Raw genomic sequence first — 17,482 nt, 5'->3', positions numbered from 1 at the left:
TAGTACTTCCTGGGATTTGGAAGCTATGCTTCTATGAATGCAGCCCAAAAGAGCATTTGCCTTTTTTGCAGCCACATCACATTGTTGGCTCATATTCAGCTTGTGATCGACAAAAATTCCAAGATCGTTCTCGCTTGTAGTGTGGTTGAGCCACGTATCCCCCATCTGGTAACTGCGCATTTGGTTTCTTTTTCCTAGGTGCAGAACTTAGCATTTATCCCTATTAAATGTCATTCTGTTGTTTTCTGCCCAGCGCTCCAGTCTATCCAGATCACTTTGAATTTTGTTTCTGTCTTCCAAAGTATTAGCTATCCCGCCCAATTTGGTGTCATCTGCAAATTTGATCAGCATTCCCTGCACCTCCTCCTCCAAGTCATTCATAAAAATGTTGAAGAGCACTGGGCCCAGGACTGAGCCCTGCGGTACCCCACTCGTTACCTCTCCCCAGTTTGAGAAGGTCCCATTATTAAGAACTCTTTGAGTCCGATTCTGTAGCCAACTGTGGATCCACCGGACTGTTGTTTCATATAGCCCACTTTGAGCTAGTTTGCTCATCAGGATATCATGGGGCACCCTGTCGAAAGCTTTGCTGAAGTCGAGGTATATGATGTCTACAGCATTCCCACCATCTACAAGAGAGGTTACTTGATCAAAAAATGAGATCAGATTTGTCTGGCAGGACTTGTTCTTGACAAATCCATGTTGGCTTCAAGTAATCACGGCATTGTTGTCAAGTTGCTTCCAGATGGATTCCTTTATCATCTGCTCCAGAATTTTCCCAGGGATTGATGTCAGACTGACTTGTCTGTAGTTCCCAGGTTCCTCCTTTTTACCCTTTTTGAAGATAGGGACAACGTTAGCTCTCCTCCAGTCATCTGGCACTTCCCCCGTCCTCCATGATTTCTCAAAGAGAATAGACAGCGGTTCTGAGTGTTCTTCTGCCAGTTCCTTTATTACTCTAGGATGCAGTTCATCTGGCCCTGGAGATTTGAACTCATTCAAAGTAATTAGGTGTTCCTTGACCATATGCCTATCGATCTCAAGCTGCAATCCTGCCCCTTCCGCCTGTACTTCGCCTTTGCCAGGGGGGTCATAGACCCTCTTTTGGGAGAAGACTGAGCCAAAGTAGGAATTGAGCACCTCTGCCTTTTCTTTGTCATCTGTTATCGTTTTGCCATCCTTATTTAATAGCTGAACCACCATTTCTTTCCTCTGCCTTTTACTATGCACGTAGCTGAAGAAAGCCTTTTTGTTGTTTTTAGCATCCCTTGCTAACCTCAGCTCATTCTCAGCTTTAGCCTTCCTGACACCATCCCTGCAATTCTGTGCTATCTGCCTGTACTCTTCCTCTGTTTCTTGGCCTTCTTTCCACTTCCTATATGTGTCCTTTTTTGTTTTCAGGTCATCCCTAAGCTTTTTGTGAAGCCACATTGGCTTCTTCTGTTGTCTTCCACCTTTTCTTCTTGTTGGAATTGTTTGTGATTGTGCCTTGAGAAATTCCTTTTTTAAAAGCTCCCACCCATCTTGGACTCCTTTTCTTGTTAGCGTCGCTTGCCATGGGACCTTACTGATCATTGTTCTGAGTTGATTAAAATCAGCTTTCCTAAAATCCAGGGTACGCGTTTGACTACACTCAGCTTTTGCTTCCCTTAGAACCAAGAACTCAAGTACAACATGGTCGCTTTCCCGCAGAGTTCCTGTAACTGCTACTTTATCCACTAAGTCATCTCTGTTGGTTAGGATCAAGTCAAGGATAGCTGATCCTCTAGTTCCTTCCTCTACTTTCTGTAGGAGGAAGTTATCCGCCACACAAGTCAGGAATTTCCTGGAGGGGCCATGTTTTGCAGAATTTGTCTCCCAACAAATATTGGGGAAATTGAAGTCCCCCATTACTACATCATGCTTCCTTAAAACATTGGCTATTTGCTTTTCAAAAGTTTCATCCTTGTCTTCTCCTTGATTGGGTGGCCGGTAGTAGACTCCAACCACCAGGTTCCTTTTATTCTTTGCTCCATTTATTTCAACCCAGGTGCTCTCGATGGGGCTACCAAGCTCCTCCTCCTGTATTTCTGTGCAGAGATATGTATTTTTCACATACAGTGCAAGCCCACCTCCCTTTCTGTTCCTCCTGTTCTTTTTGAACAAGTTATATCCTTCAATTGCTGTATTCCAGTCATGAGAGTCATCCCACCAAGTCTCAGTTATACCTATCAGGTCATAAGTTCCCTCCTGTATTAAGAGTTCAAGTTCGTTCTGTTTGTTTCCCATACTCTGGGCATTAGTATATAGACATGGAAGACCATGGGCTTCATAGTCTGGCTTTCTTCCTACATGTGTCTGAAGACTATTATTGGGTGCTATCAGAGCTGTTCTCTCCGTTGCAGTGCATGCGCCTACGTCCATTGTTATCCCCAACATTACATCTCCCTTCCCCGTAGGATTCAGTTTAAAGCCCCCCTGATGAAGTTCTTCATGCTGTGGCCAAACACATTCTTCCCATCCTTTGTGAGGTGCAACTCGTCCCTAGCCAACAGCCCATCTTCCAGGAAGTATAGTCCGTGGTCCCAGAATCCAAATCTCTCTCGTCGGCACCACCTTCGTAGCCAATCATTCACCCGGAGTATTTTTTGTTCCCTTTCTATCACTCTTCTAACTACTGGAAGGATGGATGAGAAAACTATCTGGGCCTCAAAGTTCTTGAGTTTCCTCCCCAAAGCTTCAAAGTCTGACGTGATCTCTTTGTAGCTCTGTTTGGCGGTATCATTTGTTCCCACATGGATGAGAAGAAAGGGATACCTGTCAGTGGGCTTTATGAGTGCAGGCAACCTTTCAGTCACGTCTCTAATCTGTCCTCCTGGGAGACAACATACCTGGCGAGTCCACGGGTCTTCGCGACATACTTGGGTCTCGATCCCACGCAGCAAGGAGTCTCCCACTACTACCACTCTTCTCTTCTTCTTCTTGTAGGCCTGGGTTTCATCGCCTCTGTTTGACTGACCTTCAGCCTCTTGCTCACTCTCATGCAGGTTCCCCTGTGATTCTTCCTCTGCAGGCTGTCCTCCAGTCTCATCCGCAAGTACCTGGAATCGGTTCCACAGCGCCACTGCTTCCACTGGTGCAGAGTGGTGTCTAGTTCTTCTTCTCCTGTCACCCTTTTCCAAGGAGTATCCTCTACTCCATTTTTCTTCACCTCAGCATTTCTCACTGCCTCATCTTGCTGTTGCTCTTCAAGCTTCTGGTCTTCCCTTTGCGGCTGTAGTTCCCCCATTCTGTCCAAGAACTCTTCGTGTTCTCTTATTCCCCGGAGGGCCGACAGTCGCCGCTCCAGTCCACTTACTTTTTCTTCCAGCAGAGTGATCAACTTGCACTTGTTGCAGGTGTAGGCCATGTTGTTCTCAGGCAAGAAAACAAACATTGCACACACCTTGCAGGTCACCACCACTGGAGAGTCTTGTCCTTCCATAGCTTCTTTTCCCTTTTTGTGTCTAGCTTTGTGATTGTTCTAGACTAGCCTGTGCCTGCTCCTCTACTCAGTAGAGGTTAAAAGCAGAGTCCCACTGGTGTGAAAGTGTGTGTTACAAGACAAATAAATGGAAAAAAAGTTAGTTAAAAAAGAAAAAAATGTTAGGGGCCTCCCCCTTGACCTCTCCTGCCGAACTCCCCTGGCCAACTACTGTTTGCTCCCCCTGTCTGCTCGCTCTGTTTGCTCGCTCTCTGGGAGCTTGCCTGCTTCTGTAGTCCCTGGACCAGCTGGAGCAGCTTGCTCTGCTCTGCTCAGCTGGGAGGCGGGAAACAGACTGAAGCTTCCCGCCCAGTCAGCTGCTGGGAGTACTCAGGCCACACCCCTCCGATTCAGTTGGAGCTCTCAGAAGCACCTGGTGAGCTCACAGCCAATCAGAAGGATAAAGAGCAGCCCCCTGGGCTTCCTGCAGCCCACTTACCTCTTAGCCTCTGTCTCCCCTGTCTCCTCTGTCTCCCCCGCCTCCCCAACCACTGCAACTCCCCTGGCCAACTCCTGTTTGCTCCCCCTGTTCGCTCGCTCTGTTCGCTCGCTCTCTGGGAGCTTGCCTGCTTCTGTAGTCCCTGGACCAGCTGGAGCAGCTTGCTCTGCTCTGCTCTGCTCAGCTGGGAGGCGGGAAACAGACTGAGGGTAAAATGCCTCCCTGCAACTAGGGATGGACGAAAGGGACTTACCTTGTCCCGCAGCTTGCTTCGCGGTGGGGGGGAGGCGCTTCGCTTCTCCCCCCGAAGTTCAGGCGAGGAGGGGAGGCGCCCCGCCTCGCCCGGCCGAAATTCAGGCCGGGGGGGAGGCGCCCCATCCCTCGCTGGCGAAATTCAGGCCAGGTAGGAGCACCCCGTCTACCCGGCCGCGAAAAAAAAAGTAAAAAGAAAACACACACACACACCCGTGATAGGCTACGTAATGATTTACGTAGCCTATCACGGCTAGATTTCCAAAGTCAGCCGTGATAGGCTACGTAAATCGTCACGTAGCCTATCACGGGTGACTTTGAAAAAAAAAAAGCGCATACGCAAATGGCGGCTCCCATGCGGACCACCATTTGCATTCCTTATTTTGGCACGTCTAGTCTACGTAAAGATTTATGTGGACTACGGCGAAAATAAGGGGAATGCAAATAGCGTTCCCTTATTTTCGCCGTAGTCTACGTAAATCTTTACGTAGACTAGACGTGCCAAAATAATGGGGCGCCGCCATTTGCGTACGCGCTTTTTTTTTTTCAAAGTCACCCGTGATAGGCTACGTGACGATTTACGTAGCCTATCACGGCTGACTTTGGAAATCTAGCCGTGATAGGCTATGTAAATTGTTACATAGCCTATCACGGGTGTGGTTTTTTTTTTTTACTTTACTTTTTTTTTTTGTAATGGCGGCGGCCGGTCGGGAACCCGGCCGCCGCCCCCGCTCCCGACGAAACGCTGCAGAACCGCCGCCGGGACCCGCTGCCGAGAGGGATATTCGCCGAAGGTAAGTCCCATCCCGGGGGGGGGGCGGTGGGCCGGCAAAGAATTTTCCCAACACTTTCGGGGGGCCGAATGCGTCGGCGCTCGGCCTCCCGAAGATTCGTGGAGAAATTCTCCGCCAACCCTACCTGCAACAGAAGAGGGTAAAATGCCTCCCTGCAACGAAGGGAGACACATCTGATCCCCCACCCCAGCCAGCTCGGAAGCAACATCCTCTGTTGTTTCGGAGCAACCTATTGAGTTCAGTGGGGCTTATTCCCAAGTAAGTGTGCCAAGGGTTGCATACTTACAGGGTGATCTTACATTTTATGTCTACTCAGAAGTAAGTCAGAGGTTTCGGAGGCTTCCGGTTGGAACCGATGTCGCTCTGGTAGCTTCCCACGGGCTTTCCCGTGTGGGCTTTCTCAAACAGCTTTTTAAAAGGTTGAAAACCTTTTCATCTCCCCCCTGGAATTAAATGGGGTGCAAGGTGGCATCTGGACAACATCTTGGAGAAAAGTACCCCCCTTGAGATAGTGGGGGCCTGGATTCCAGGATTATCTCCCCAGAGATTTTAAAAAAAAAGGTAAAGGTGTCCCCAACCAGTCTTGTCCGACTCTAGGGTGTGGTGCTCATCTCCATTTCTAAGCCGAAGAGCCAGCGCTGTCTGAAGACTAGTGATGCACGAAAGTAACTTACCTGGTCTCGCAGCTTGCTTCGCGGTGGGGGGGGAGGCGCTTCGCAGCTTCCCCCGAAGTTCAGGCCGGGGGGGGAGGCTTCCTGCCTCGCCCGGCCGAAATTCAGGCCGGGGGGGAGGCCTCCCGCCTCGCCCGGCCGAAATTCAGGCCGGGGAGAAGCGCCCCGTCTCCCCGGCCGCGAACTTCAAAAGAAAAAAGAAAAAAAAAACGCCCCTGTGATAGGCTACGTAACGATTAACGTAGCCTATCACGGCTAGATTTGCAAAGTCAGCCGTGATAGGCTACGTTAATCGTTACGTAGCCTATCACAGGGGCGTTTTTTTTTTTTACTTTTGTTGTAATGGCGGCGGTGGCAGCCAATCGAAAGACCGGCTGCCGCCCCCGCCCCTGACGAAGACCTGCCGAACCGCTGCCGGGACCCGCCACTGGCAGGGACATTCGTGAAAGGTAAGTCCCATCCCGGGGGGGGGCAGGGGGCGGGGAATTTCTCCCCGAACAACCTTTGGAGGACCGAATGCATTGGCACTCAGCCCCCCGAAGTTTCGGGGAGAAATTCTCCCCCATCCCTACCGAAGACGCTTCCGTGGTCATGTGGCCAGCATGACTGAACACCGAGGTGCACGGAACGCTGTTACCTTTCCCGCTGAAGTGGTACCTATTTATCTACTTGCAATTTCTTGCTTTCGAACTGCTAGGTTGGCAGAAGCTGGGACTGAAGACGGGAGCTCACTCCGTCACGCAGCACTCGGGTCTCGAACTGCTGTCCTGCCGACCTTCCGGTCTGCAATTCCGCGTCTTAACCAAAAAGCTGTGATGAGACTCCTATTTCATAGGGGAAAACTGGGCTGACATGTTCCATAATAATATATGCTTCAAGAAATATCTACAACTCCTGTGGGATGATTTAAGAAATATTAACAACATCTGAGAACATCTGAGGACCTGTAAGATCTGTTTGAGAGAAACATGAATGCACCGAGGAGAAGAAAGGGGATGGCTTCACCGCCAACTCCCCCCGTACCTCCTGTGTCAAGAGTTTCGAAAACAGAAGATATAGGGAAATTAGTTACTCTGATAAAGGCTTTATCTTTGCAATTTACGGAGCAAGCCAGAAGGTTTATTTATTTATTTATTTATTTTATTTCATTTCTATACCGCCCAATAGCCGAAGCTCTCTGGGCGGTTCACAAAAACTAAAACCAAACAACACACAATAAAACAATTTAAAATATATAGAACATTAAAACCACAATATAACAATACAACCACAATAAAACCTAGCAGCAGTACAGGAGTTTAAAATACAGATTTAAAACAGCAAAGATAAAAATTTAGAAAGCTAAAATGCCTGGGAAAATAAAAAGGTCTTCACCTGGCGCCGAAAGGAGTACAATGTAGGCGCCAGGCGAACCTCACTAGGGAGCTCATTCCAGAGCCGGGGTGCCACAACAGAAAAAGCCCTCCTCCTAGTAGCCACCCGCCTCACTTCCTTTGGCAGGGGCTCACGGAGAAGGGCCGCTGATGATGATCTTAAGGTCCGGGCAGGCACATATGGGAGGAGGCGATCCTTCAGGTAACCTGGCCCCAAGCCGTTAAGGGCTTTGAATGTTAACACCAGCACTTTGAATCGGGCCTGGAAATGGACTGGCAGCCAGTGCAGCTGGAAAAGTACTGGCGTAATATGAGCTCGCAGGCCAGTCCCTGTTAACAATCTTGCTGCCCTATTTTGGACCAGCTGAAGTTTCCGGACCGTTTTCAAAGGCAGTCCCACGTATAACGCATTGCAGTAATCCAGACGAGAAGTTATCAGAGCATGGATAACTGTAGCTAGGCTATCTCTGTCCAGATAAGGGCGTAGTTGGTATACCAGCCTAAGCTGATAAAAAGTGGTCCGTGCCACTGAGTTCACCTGTGCCTCAAGTGACAGTTCTGGATCCAAGAGCACCCCCAAACTACGAACCTGATCCTTTAGGGGGAGTGCAACCCCCTCCAGAACAGGTTGAATATCACCTAGCCGGGCAGACGAACCACCCACTAACAGTACCTCCGTCTTGTCTGGATTGAGTTTCAGTTTATTAGCACTCATCCAGTCCATTACCGTGCCCAGGCACTGGTTCAGAACAGCCACTGCCTCACCTGGTTTTGATGAGAAAGAGAGGTAGAGCTGGGTGTCATCCGCATATTGATGGCACCTCAGCCCACACCTCAGGTTGGATTTAATCCAAAATTCCATCACCGCCTTGCAAGAAGCCGTCGATTTAATTAATGTGTCATGGCAAAAAATGGAGACAAGAATTAACAAGCTAGAAGATCGAGTAGCAGAGAATGAAACTTCGACACAAATTTGTTTTAAAAATACCTCTGACAGAATTTCTCAACTGGAGGCCTTCACGAGAAGATCCAATGTATGTATTACTGGGATTAAAAATCTGTCTAATGATGTAAAATTGCCTATTTTTGTGGATAAACTTTTGCATGAGTTACTCCCTATCCCATCTGATTATTTACTTAATATTGAGCAGGCATTTCGTGTGCCAAATGCGAAAGGGACTGACTATACAATCATAGTCCAATTTGCAAAAGTCTCCACAAAGAATTATATCCTGTGTTTGGCAAGAGAGGGTGGAAGCATTTCCTGGAAACAAGATAAAGTTACGTTATTTCCAGACTACATCAAAGAGCTGGTGAATAAAAGAAGGCAATTTATCAAAGCAAAAAATATGGCAAAACAAATGAACTTACAGTATTACTTAAAATATCCTGTTACACTTTGTATTGTGTCTGAAGGTCGGATGAAGAAGTTTCTAAATCATGAAATGGCAGAGGCATGGCTGACTGTAAAAATGCATGAGATTTCTGTTACAACCCCATGAACTGGAATCTTTAAACAAGCTTTGTTAACTGTTTGTGTTAACAGTTCTACATGATCCAGGCTAGCTCAGAAGATAAACGATTATATATATATATATATATATATATATATATATATATATATATTTGTTTATTCTCTTTCATCTTTTGTTTTTTCTTGCTTTTCTTTATATTTTTTATTTCAAAATAGATATGGTATGCTGTATTTAAATTAATTGTTTGAGGGTACAATGTGTACTTATATATTTAGTATAAAATATAAAATATATTACTGACTGTTGAAGGTTTATTTTAAGTGTTATTATTATATAACACTATATTCCTATTATTATTATTAATCATCAACATCATCTAGGCTACTGGGAATGAACTGTAGACCTGTTTCTTGGATATAAGATTGATGATATGATATTGAAATGTAAGGTTGTTTATTAAACTGTAAAATTGTTAAGGTTATAGACATAGTTTGTAAAACAGAATGGCATCAGAGGCTGGGGGTATTGGAGTTTAAATTTAATTCTTTAAGGGGGAGGGAGGGGGGAAGGGGAAAGAATCGTCTTCCTTTTTCTTCACCTCCTTTCTTCCTCCCTTTGTTTTTTTCCTCCCCCCCCCTTTTTCCTTCTCTTTTTGTTATTATGGTGTCCTCATTAGAATATTGTATAAATGGGAAATTCTAGTATTGATCAGGTTGTTGGTATGTTTGGTATTGTATATTTCATTTATAAAGATAAAATAAATAAAAATATATTAAAAAAAAAGAAGTAAGTCAGAGGTTTCCTGGGAGCTGAAAAAACAGTACAGCAGAAGTTAAGCTATGAAAACACGACCCCCTCCCCTCCTTTGCACACATGCGAGGGAGGGAAGAAGGCACTCCCTCAGTTTATACAATCATAGGGTTGGATGGGGCCTATAAGACCACTGAGTCCACCCTCCTGCTTAATGCAGGAATCTAAGTCAAAGCATCCCTGACAGATGGCTGTCTAGCTTCATCTTGAATGCCTCCAGCATGGGAGAACCCACTACCCCGCTAGGCAGTTGGCTCCATTATCGTACTGCTCTAACAGTCAGGAAGTTTTTCCTGACGTTCAGCCGGAATCTGGCTTCCTGTCACTTGAGCCCATTATTCCATGCCCTGCACTCTGGGATGATTGAGAAGAGATCCTGGCCTTCCTCTCTGTGACAGCCTTTCAAGTCCTTCTCAAGGCTAAACATGCCCAGTTCTTTCAGTCTCTCTTCACAGGGCTTTGTTTCTAGTCCCCTGATCATCTTCGTTGCCCTCCTCTGAATATGGAAGCTATACTTCTATTAATGCAGCCCAAAATAGCATTTGCCTTTTTTGCAGCCATATCACATTGTTGGCTCATATTCAGCTTGTGATCGACAACAATTCCAAGATCCTTCTCACTTGTCGTGTTGTTGAGCCACGTATCCCCCATCTTGTAATTGTGCATTTGGTTTCCTTTCCCTAAGTGCAGAACTTGGCATTTATCCCTATTAAATGTCATTCTGTTGTTTTCTGCCCAGCACTCCAGCCTATCAAGATCATGTTGAATTTTGTTTCTGTCTTCCAAGGTGTGAACTATCCCGCCCAGTGTCATCTGCAAATTTGATAAGCATTCCCTGCACCTCCTCATCTAAGTCATTAATAAAAATGTTAAGGAGCTCTGGGCCCAGGACTGAGCCCTGCGGTACTGCTCGTTACCTCTCCTCAGTCTGAGAAGACCCCCATTGATAAGCACTCTTTGAGTCCTTTTCTGTAGCCAACTGTGGATCCACCGGACCGTTGCTTCATCTAGCCCACTTTGAGCTAGTTTGCTCATCAGGATATCATGGGGCACTTTGTCAAAAGCTTTGCTGAAGTCGAGTTATATTATGTCCTGAGCATTTTCATAGTCCACAAGGGAGGTTACTTATCAAAAAATGAGATAAGATTCATCTGGCAGGATTTGTTCTTGACAAATCCATGTTGGCTTCGAGTAATCTCTCCATTGTTTTCAAGGTGCTTACAGATGGATTGCTTTATAATCGGCTACTGAATTTTCCCAGGGATTGATGTCAGACTGACTGATCTGTAGTTCCTAGGTTAACTTTTGCTCTTTTTGAAGATAGGGACAACATTAGCCCTCCTCCAGTCATCTGACACTTCACCTGTCCTCCATGATTGCTCAAAGATAATAGACAGTGGTTCTGAGAGTTCTTCTGCCAGTTCCTTTATTACTCTAGGATATAGTTCATCTGGCCCTGGAGATCTGAACTCATTCAAAGTAATTAGGTGTTCCTTGACCATATGCCTATTGATCTCAAGCTGCAATCCTGCCCCTTCAGCCTGTACTTCATCTTTGTCAGGGGGTCATAGACCCTCTTTCAGGAGAAGACTGAGCCAAAGTAGGAATGGAGCACTTCTGCCTTTTCTTTCATAGAACAGTAGGGTTGGAAGGGGCCAACAAGACCATTGAGTCCAACCCTGCTCAATGCAGGAATCCAAGTAAATCCTTTGTCATCTGTTATCATTTTGCCATCCTTATTTATTAGCTGAACCACCATTTCTTTCCTCTGTCTTTTACTATGCATGAAGCTGAAGGAAGCCTTTTTGTTGCTTTTAGCATCCCTTGCTAACCTCAACTCGTTCTCAGCTTTAGCCTTCCTGACGCCATCCCTGCAATTCTGTGCTACCTGCCTGTAATCTTCCTTTGTAGCTTGTCCTTCCTTACACTTCCTATATGTGTGCTTTTTTGTTTTCAGGTCACCTCTAAGCTTTTTGTGAAGCCACATTGGCTTTTTCTGTTGTCTTCCACCTTTTTTCTTGTTGGAATTGTTTGTAATTGTGCCTTGAGAATTTCCTTTTTAAAAAACTCACACCCATCTTGGGCTCCTTTTCTCATTAGAGTCGCTAGCCATGGGCCCTTACTTATCTGAGTTTATTAAAATTGGCTTTCCTAAAATCCAGGGTACACGTTTGGCTACACTGTTTTTGCTTCTTTTAGAACCACGAACTCAAGTATAAAGTGGTCACTTTCCCCCAGAGTTCCTGTAACTGCTACTTTATCCACTAAGTCACGTCTTTTGGTTAGGATCAAGTCAAGGATAGCCAATCCTCTAGTTACTTACTCCATTTTCTGTAGGAGGAAGTTGTCAGCAACACGAGTCAGGCATTTCTTGGAGGGGCCATGTTTTGCAGAATTTGTCTCCCAACAAATATCGGGGAAATTGAAGTCCCCCATTACTATTACATCATGCTTCCTTGACACATTGGCTATTTGCTTTTCAAAAGTTTCATCCTCGACTTCTCCTTGATTGGGTGGCTGGTAGTAGACTCCGACCATCAGGTTCCTTTTATTCTTTGCTCCATTTATTTTAACCCAGAGGCTCTCGATGGGGCTACAAAGCTCACCCTCCTGTATTTCTGTGCAGAGATATGTATTTTTTAACATATTTGTCTCCCAACAAATATCGGGGAAATTGAAGTCCCCCATTACTATTACATCATGCTTCCTTGACACATTGACTATTTGCTTTTCAAAAGTTTCATCCTCGACTTCTCCTTGATTGGGTGGCTGGTAGTAGACTCCGACCACCAGGTTCCTTTTATTCTTTGCTCCATTTATTTTAACCCAGAGGCTCTCGATGGGGCTACAAAGCTCACCCTCCTGTATTTCTGTGCAGAGATATGTATTTTTAACATATAGTGCAACCCCACCTCCCTTTCTGTTCCTTCTGTTCTTTCTGAACAAGTTATATCCTTCGGCTGCTGTATTCCAGTCATGGGAGTCATCCCACCAAGTTTCAGTTACACCTATCAAGTCATAATTTCCCTCCCGTATTAAGAGTTCAAGTTCGTTGTTTGTTTCCCAAACTCTGGGCATTATTATAGACATCGAAGACCATGTGCTTTATAGTCTCGCTTTCTTCCTACAATGTTCAGACCATGAGGTTGCCGTGTAAAAAAGCCCGTCCTAATCCCACAAAGAAACCAAAAGCAGGAAGCTCTGGAAAGGATGTGGGTTTTGCTTAATGTAGAAACACCCATAATGGAGGAGCCAAAAACAGGAACAAGGACCAGGAGGGTAATAAAGAGGCAAATAGGCAGAAAGTAATGAGAAGGGAAAGTAATAGGAACAAACCTCACTGAACAAAGCCTCCCCAAAAGGGTGGGTGGGTGGGTGGTGGAAAGGCTCACCAAACACAGACTTTCTAGTAGTGTGCAGCATGTGTAGCCACCAGAATCCCAGCTGCAAAGGAACTTGCTGCTTGCTGCTTCTGCCTTATTCCTCCTTCTCCTAACAGCCAAAGCATTTTGCACGGCGTATGCAGGTTGGAGCAAGAGGCTGGATCACTGACTTTGGCGGAATGGGATTACACAAGATGGAGAGAGGGGGAACCATGTTGTTGCTGGTCATATAATGTGCTACTTGAGCAAACTAGTTCACTTTGCCTAATGGTGGAGCTGCGTCTGCCGACAGCAACAATCCTAGCTGCGTTAGAAAAAATGCTCTGTTAACCATGGATGAAAAGTTGAAGTGCCCCTTGACACTATGGCTCTTAAACATGTACAAGCCTATTTTCTTCACCTATAACAAGAATTATATGGAGGATTGCCATGGATTCTGCTTCAAATCAGCATGAAAGTGTTTTGTGTTTTTTTAAACCAAAACGTTAGTCCAATAGTCTTCTGAGCACACATCCAATGGCTGTACAGCCAATAAATTAAGACACAAATCTGCTATTTTTTCCACTCAGCAAGAGACTGCTCTGATAATATGTTCAATTTAACCATACAAGTTATCATACAAACCTGCTCTTTGGGTTGTATTTGTGTCCCAGGCTGTTCATGGATTAGAGACAAACAGGGAGAAATTCCAAAGAAAGGTAGTTCCTGGTCTGGAGGTGCTGCAGATTTTGGCCCAGGCACATACTTCATATCATCTGTCACAATCATTCTTTCAGACACTGAGGGAAGAAAACAGTGATAATTTCAATCAGATCTTTCACTAGTGCTCCCTATGATTCATCACATGATGAATCAAGGAAATCTGTGGCTAGGGCAAGGCAGGCTTTACTACATCAAAGTGAGACAGTATGCTTCTTATGCAAAGCAAATGTTCAGCAAAGTGTTTTACATTCATTTGATTCCTCTTCTGCATTCCCGCTTCCAACAGGAGTAACTCTTTAATCTCTAGCCTATTTCTTTGCCAAGACCAATTTCTTTGAGTTGCAGATGTAGTATCCATCCTGATACATCTTTTTCTGATAGGTATTTGCATGTATCCAGAGTTGCCAAGCTTTACCAGGGCAACTCCTTTAATTAAGTCACAGTGGAAGTCACACAGGTCAATGAACTTTATTCCAAAACAGGCATGAAGCCTAATGTATCAATGACAGGATACTTTTGCTGCTAGCTGCTATAAGCATCCTGCCCATGAAGCCTTTCCCAGAACAAAAGAAATAGATAAGGTGCTAGGGTGATGCCAGCAAAGTATGAAACTAACTGATGATATAAAAAAGGAAGTTATTTTGGCAGAGGAATAAGCGGGGTTCAGGCCAGGTAGATCATTGATTTATTGAAAACCATCTTAAATATGTCAAAAAATCAGGAGGTGCTATATATGCAGTACTTGATCAATCACTTACTTAAGACTTTGGGAAAAACTACCTTCTTGAACTATAGATAAAAATGCAGTGCCTGGCTTACCTGGGGAGCAATGTTGTGGTGTGCAGTGCCGAAGGGAAGGCGGGGAGGGGGCAGCTAAGCCGCAGCAGCAGCACCAAGTGTGCATCCATGTGGGAGGCAGGAGCCAATCAGGGCTTAAATGGGCTAGGTGGGAAGAAGGCTTTGTTGGCAGACCAGCAGGAAAACTTCCCTCCTTCTAGTATGCCAGAGGCCGCTAAGAGTGGGGCTGCCCACGTGGCTTTGGGATTGCTGTTGCCAACTTCCGCACCTACCTACTCCAGGGTAGCTCATCTCTTGCCATGGATTACGCTTAGTCGCCAGTTAACAAGGCTGGGAAGAAGTTTAACCTGCATACAGATTGGCACCATGATGTAGGGTTTTCACCTTCCCCACTGCAAGAACATTAACTTGGTGATATATGGATTTGTTTGGCTTGACAAGTATAACTGTAAAGTTGGTTATAAAACTTTCAATTCTAAGTCACAACTTTGTAGGTGTGGAAGGCACTGGGCTGGATCCACTGACAAGGGGAACAGGAATGGATGCCCCATATTACCCTTCAAGATGGGGTCCCCTTAAAGGACAATGGGGTGATGGGGGGGCATTAAGACCCAGCTCAGCGTGGGGCTGCAATCCAGACACCCCAGGGAGGCAGAAAGGGACTCACTTCTACGGTCTGCACCGTGGGGTGTGCCTCTGACTCCTACTCCCCCAATGAGGCACGTGGCAGGTGAGCTTAGGGTTGTATGGACTGTGTAAAATCCACTCTGTCTGTGTTTCATGGATTGTCAGGCGCATTTCGTTCCGTTGTCCGCCCACAGATGGATGCGAATATTTTTTGAGGAAAAATACGCAAATAGTTACATAAATATTTACGTAAGTATTTACATAATCTACCTCAGTACGTAACATTTAGTGTATTGTCCCCCATTCCATTCAATGTTTCCTCAGCAGAAACGTACGTATTTTTCTATGGATGCGTAAATTTTGGGAAAGTAAAAAATTCATCTGAAAGTCCATGGACTCCACATGGCCTGAGGGGGGTGCTCCACAGTAGATTCTGCAGGTCGGATTCTTAGAAATCCGAGCTCATTTTAATCCGTGTTGAATTTCTCCAGCATCCCTAGGTGAGCCAGGTTGATGGGATCGGACTGCAGGCGGGAAGTCTGATTAATGGATCCATCTCCTATGCCCCTGCCAACTCTATTCCAAGCTGAACCAATAAAATTGTGGCCAATTATTTAACCTATCCAAGTCTGTGTCTGAATTTGTTTCCCCACCCACCTGTCCTGCCCTAAAGGGACTAGCTATGAACTGCCACACACAATATGTATTTCCTTAATTAAAAGCCTATACAATAATACTTGTCTGAAAGTGGACATCTTACTGATCTTGTGCCATCTACAAAGAGGTTAAACAAGGCTGTATTCTAACACCTGTTCTGTTTCATTCATATGTTAATGACACTGTTGAGTTCTTAACATCTTCAGTCTATCATGCCCCAAAATTGGCTACAGAAACTATTTCTATTTTACTGTACTTAGACAATGCTGTTCTTCTATCCCAGACAAAAGTGGGTATAAGAAGACTGATGTAGCCATTTTCTGGATACTTTATAATTCTGAATAAAAACTGCCCAGTGATTCATTATAGTAGAACTAAGGTAATGGTGTTCTCTAAACAATATAGACCTCATACATGGTATATGGAATAGTCAAATACAAGAAGTATCTGCAACAAAACGTTGCGTGTGTGGGTGTTTCTACCCCATGCCAAGTAAATTGTGACAATTTCCCCTACCAAGCCAAACCTTTTTAACATTTGCTACTTCTAACTCTTCCTCTCCTTTCAGTTATGTAACAAACATGGAAACATCCTAGAAGAAACAACATTAGCTCTACCCAGCAAAGAACAAAATAACTTGGGAAAACAGCACCCTTTTCTGCTCCTGCAGCCACCATAATCCCCCTCAGTTATGATAAAATGCTATTTCCCCTTTAAGCAGCCTAAACCATTCCCTTTGTCTCAAATCAAATTGGTGTTGTGCCTCCCCTGAATCCACATATACATTCACTCTTCCCCTCCCCCATTCTGGACTAAGTGAAGCCCAAGATTGTCCATGCAGGATGGCAGCAGTAGTTAAGCCTATGCCCACTGTCTATGCCCACTGAGAAATCTCCAGAAATGGAATTTCTTGGCTTGAATGGTGTCTTATCTCACTGGTTTTCAAAAGCAGTGGCTTTTGTTGTATCTGCCCCCTCTGGGCTTGTGCAAAGCAGAATGAGGCTGTGACATGCATACACAGTACTCAATTTCTGATGGGAGGAGGCTAATCCCCTTTTGGCCATATAATTGCCCCTTCTTCAACTGTGCTCAGAAGTGCTGGGGAAGCTAACAGCAATGAGGATGTTGTGTCAATGGAATGGGAAATGATGTTCGTGTTGAAAAACCTGGAAAGTGGGGAGAAGATGCAGGCAGGGGGGCATGAGAGAGAATGAGAGAAGAATGGAAATGGGCAGGAGCAATCAAGATGCAAGGCAGAAGCGGCTTTCCCTTCCCTTCCTGACCCAAGAAATGTTACAGGCAATAATCTAGTTATTGATAAGCCAGTTCCCAGCTTCTCTCAGTCACACTGGGCTTCTAGTGTGGCATGGAGCAGCCAGCCAGCCATTACGAGACAGCCCAGGCCATGCAAGAAGCACAGCTGTATCGGTTTGGAATAGGTCTACTAGGGATGGAGGAGAGGGCATGCCCAAAGATAAAAATCTAGCCATTCAAACCAATTGACAATTTGCTCACATTTATATAATATTAATTTATTAACATAATTATTAATATTATATAATTAATATATAACTATTAAATATGTATATATTATAATTATATAATATTAATTTATTAATATAATATCAGATTTGTTTAATTAAATATTCCTTAAAACCATTACTTTTAGCTTTATCTTGTTCCTCTACACTGGGGTTTCCAGGTTGCAGCAGGAAATCAAACATCTTCAGAGATGCTTCTGAGGTACAGGGAGAGCAGTAGACCTTTGAGGGAGCAAGTGGTAATCTCCAGGGTTGCTGGTTGTTAAGAAAAAAAAGAGTAAGTGTATATTTAGTGTTGTAAACTAAGAGAATATTAGTTGTCTAATTATTTGCTTTTTAACTAATTAATTAAAGTTACATTAAAAAATAAAGTTACAGAAAACTTAAATCTTGATGTAGGTACTTTTTTGAGATACTCAAGGAACTGTGTAATAAAATGTGTTTATTAAATGATACAT

At 44.7% G+C, this 17,482-nt stretch overlaps 1 protein-coding gene across 1 annotated transcript in view; it reads right to left on the bottom strand.

Annotated features, from left to right (window-relative positions):
- LOC146354929 (uncharacterized) overlaps positions 1–17,482 on the bottom strand; it is a 154,078-nt gene that overhangs the window by 52,061 nt on the left and 84,535 nt on the right. The window contains exons 21-22 of the mRNA XM_084840190.1: positions 17,147–17,279; positions 13,324–13,478 (exon numbers count right to left, since the gene is read on the bottom strand). Coding sequence (XP_084696316.1) covers positions 13,324–13,478; positions 17,147–17,279 — 288 coding nt within the window. The remainder of the gene's footprint in view (positions 1–13,323; positions 13,479–17,146; positions 17,280–17,482) is intronic.

The sequence above is a fragment of the Heloderma suspectum genome, chromosome 2 (assembly GCF_057233095.1).
Source record: "Heloderma suspectum isolate Gila_16-S chromosome 2, 16-S_ref, whole genome shotgun sequence".
Taxonomy (NCBI): domain Eukaryota; kingdom Metazoa; phylum Chordata; class Lepidosauria; order Squamata; family Helodermatidae; genus Heloderma; species Heloderma suspectum.
This window is presented reverse-complemented; position numbering and strand designations above follow the sequence as displayed.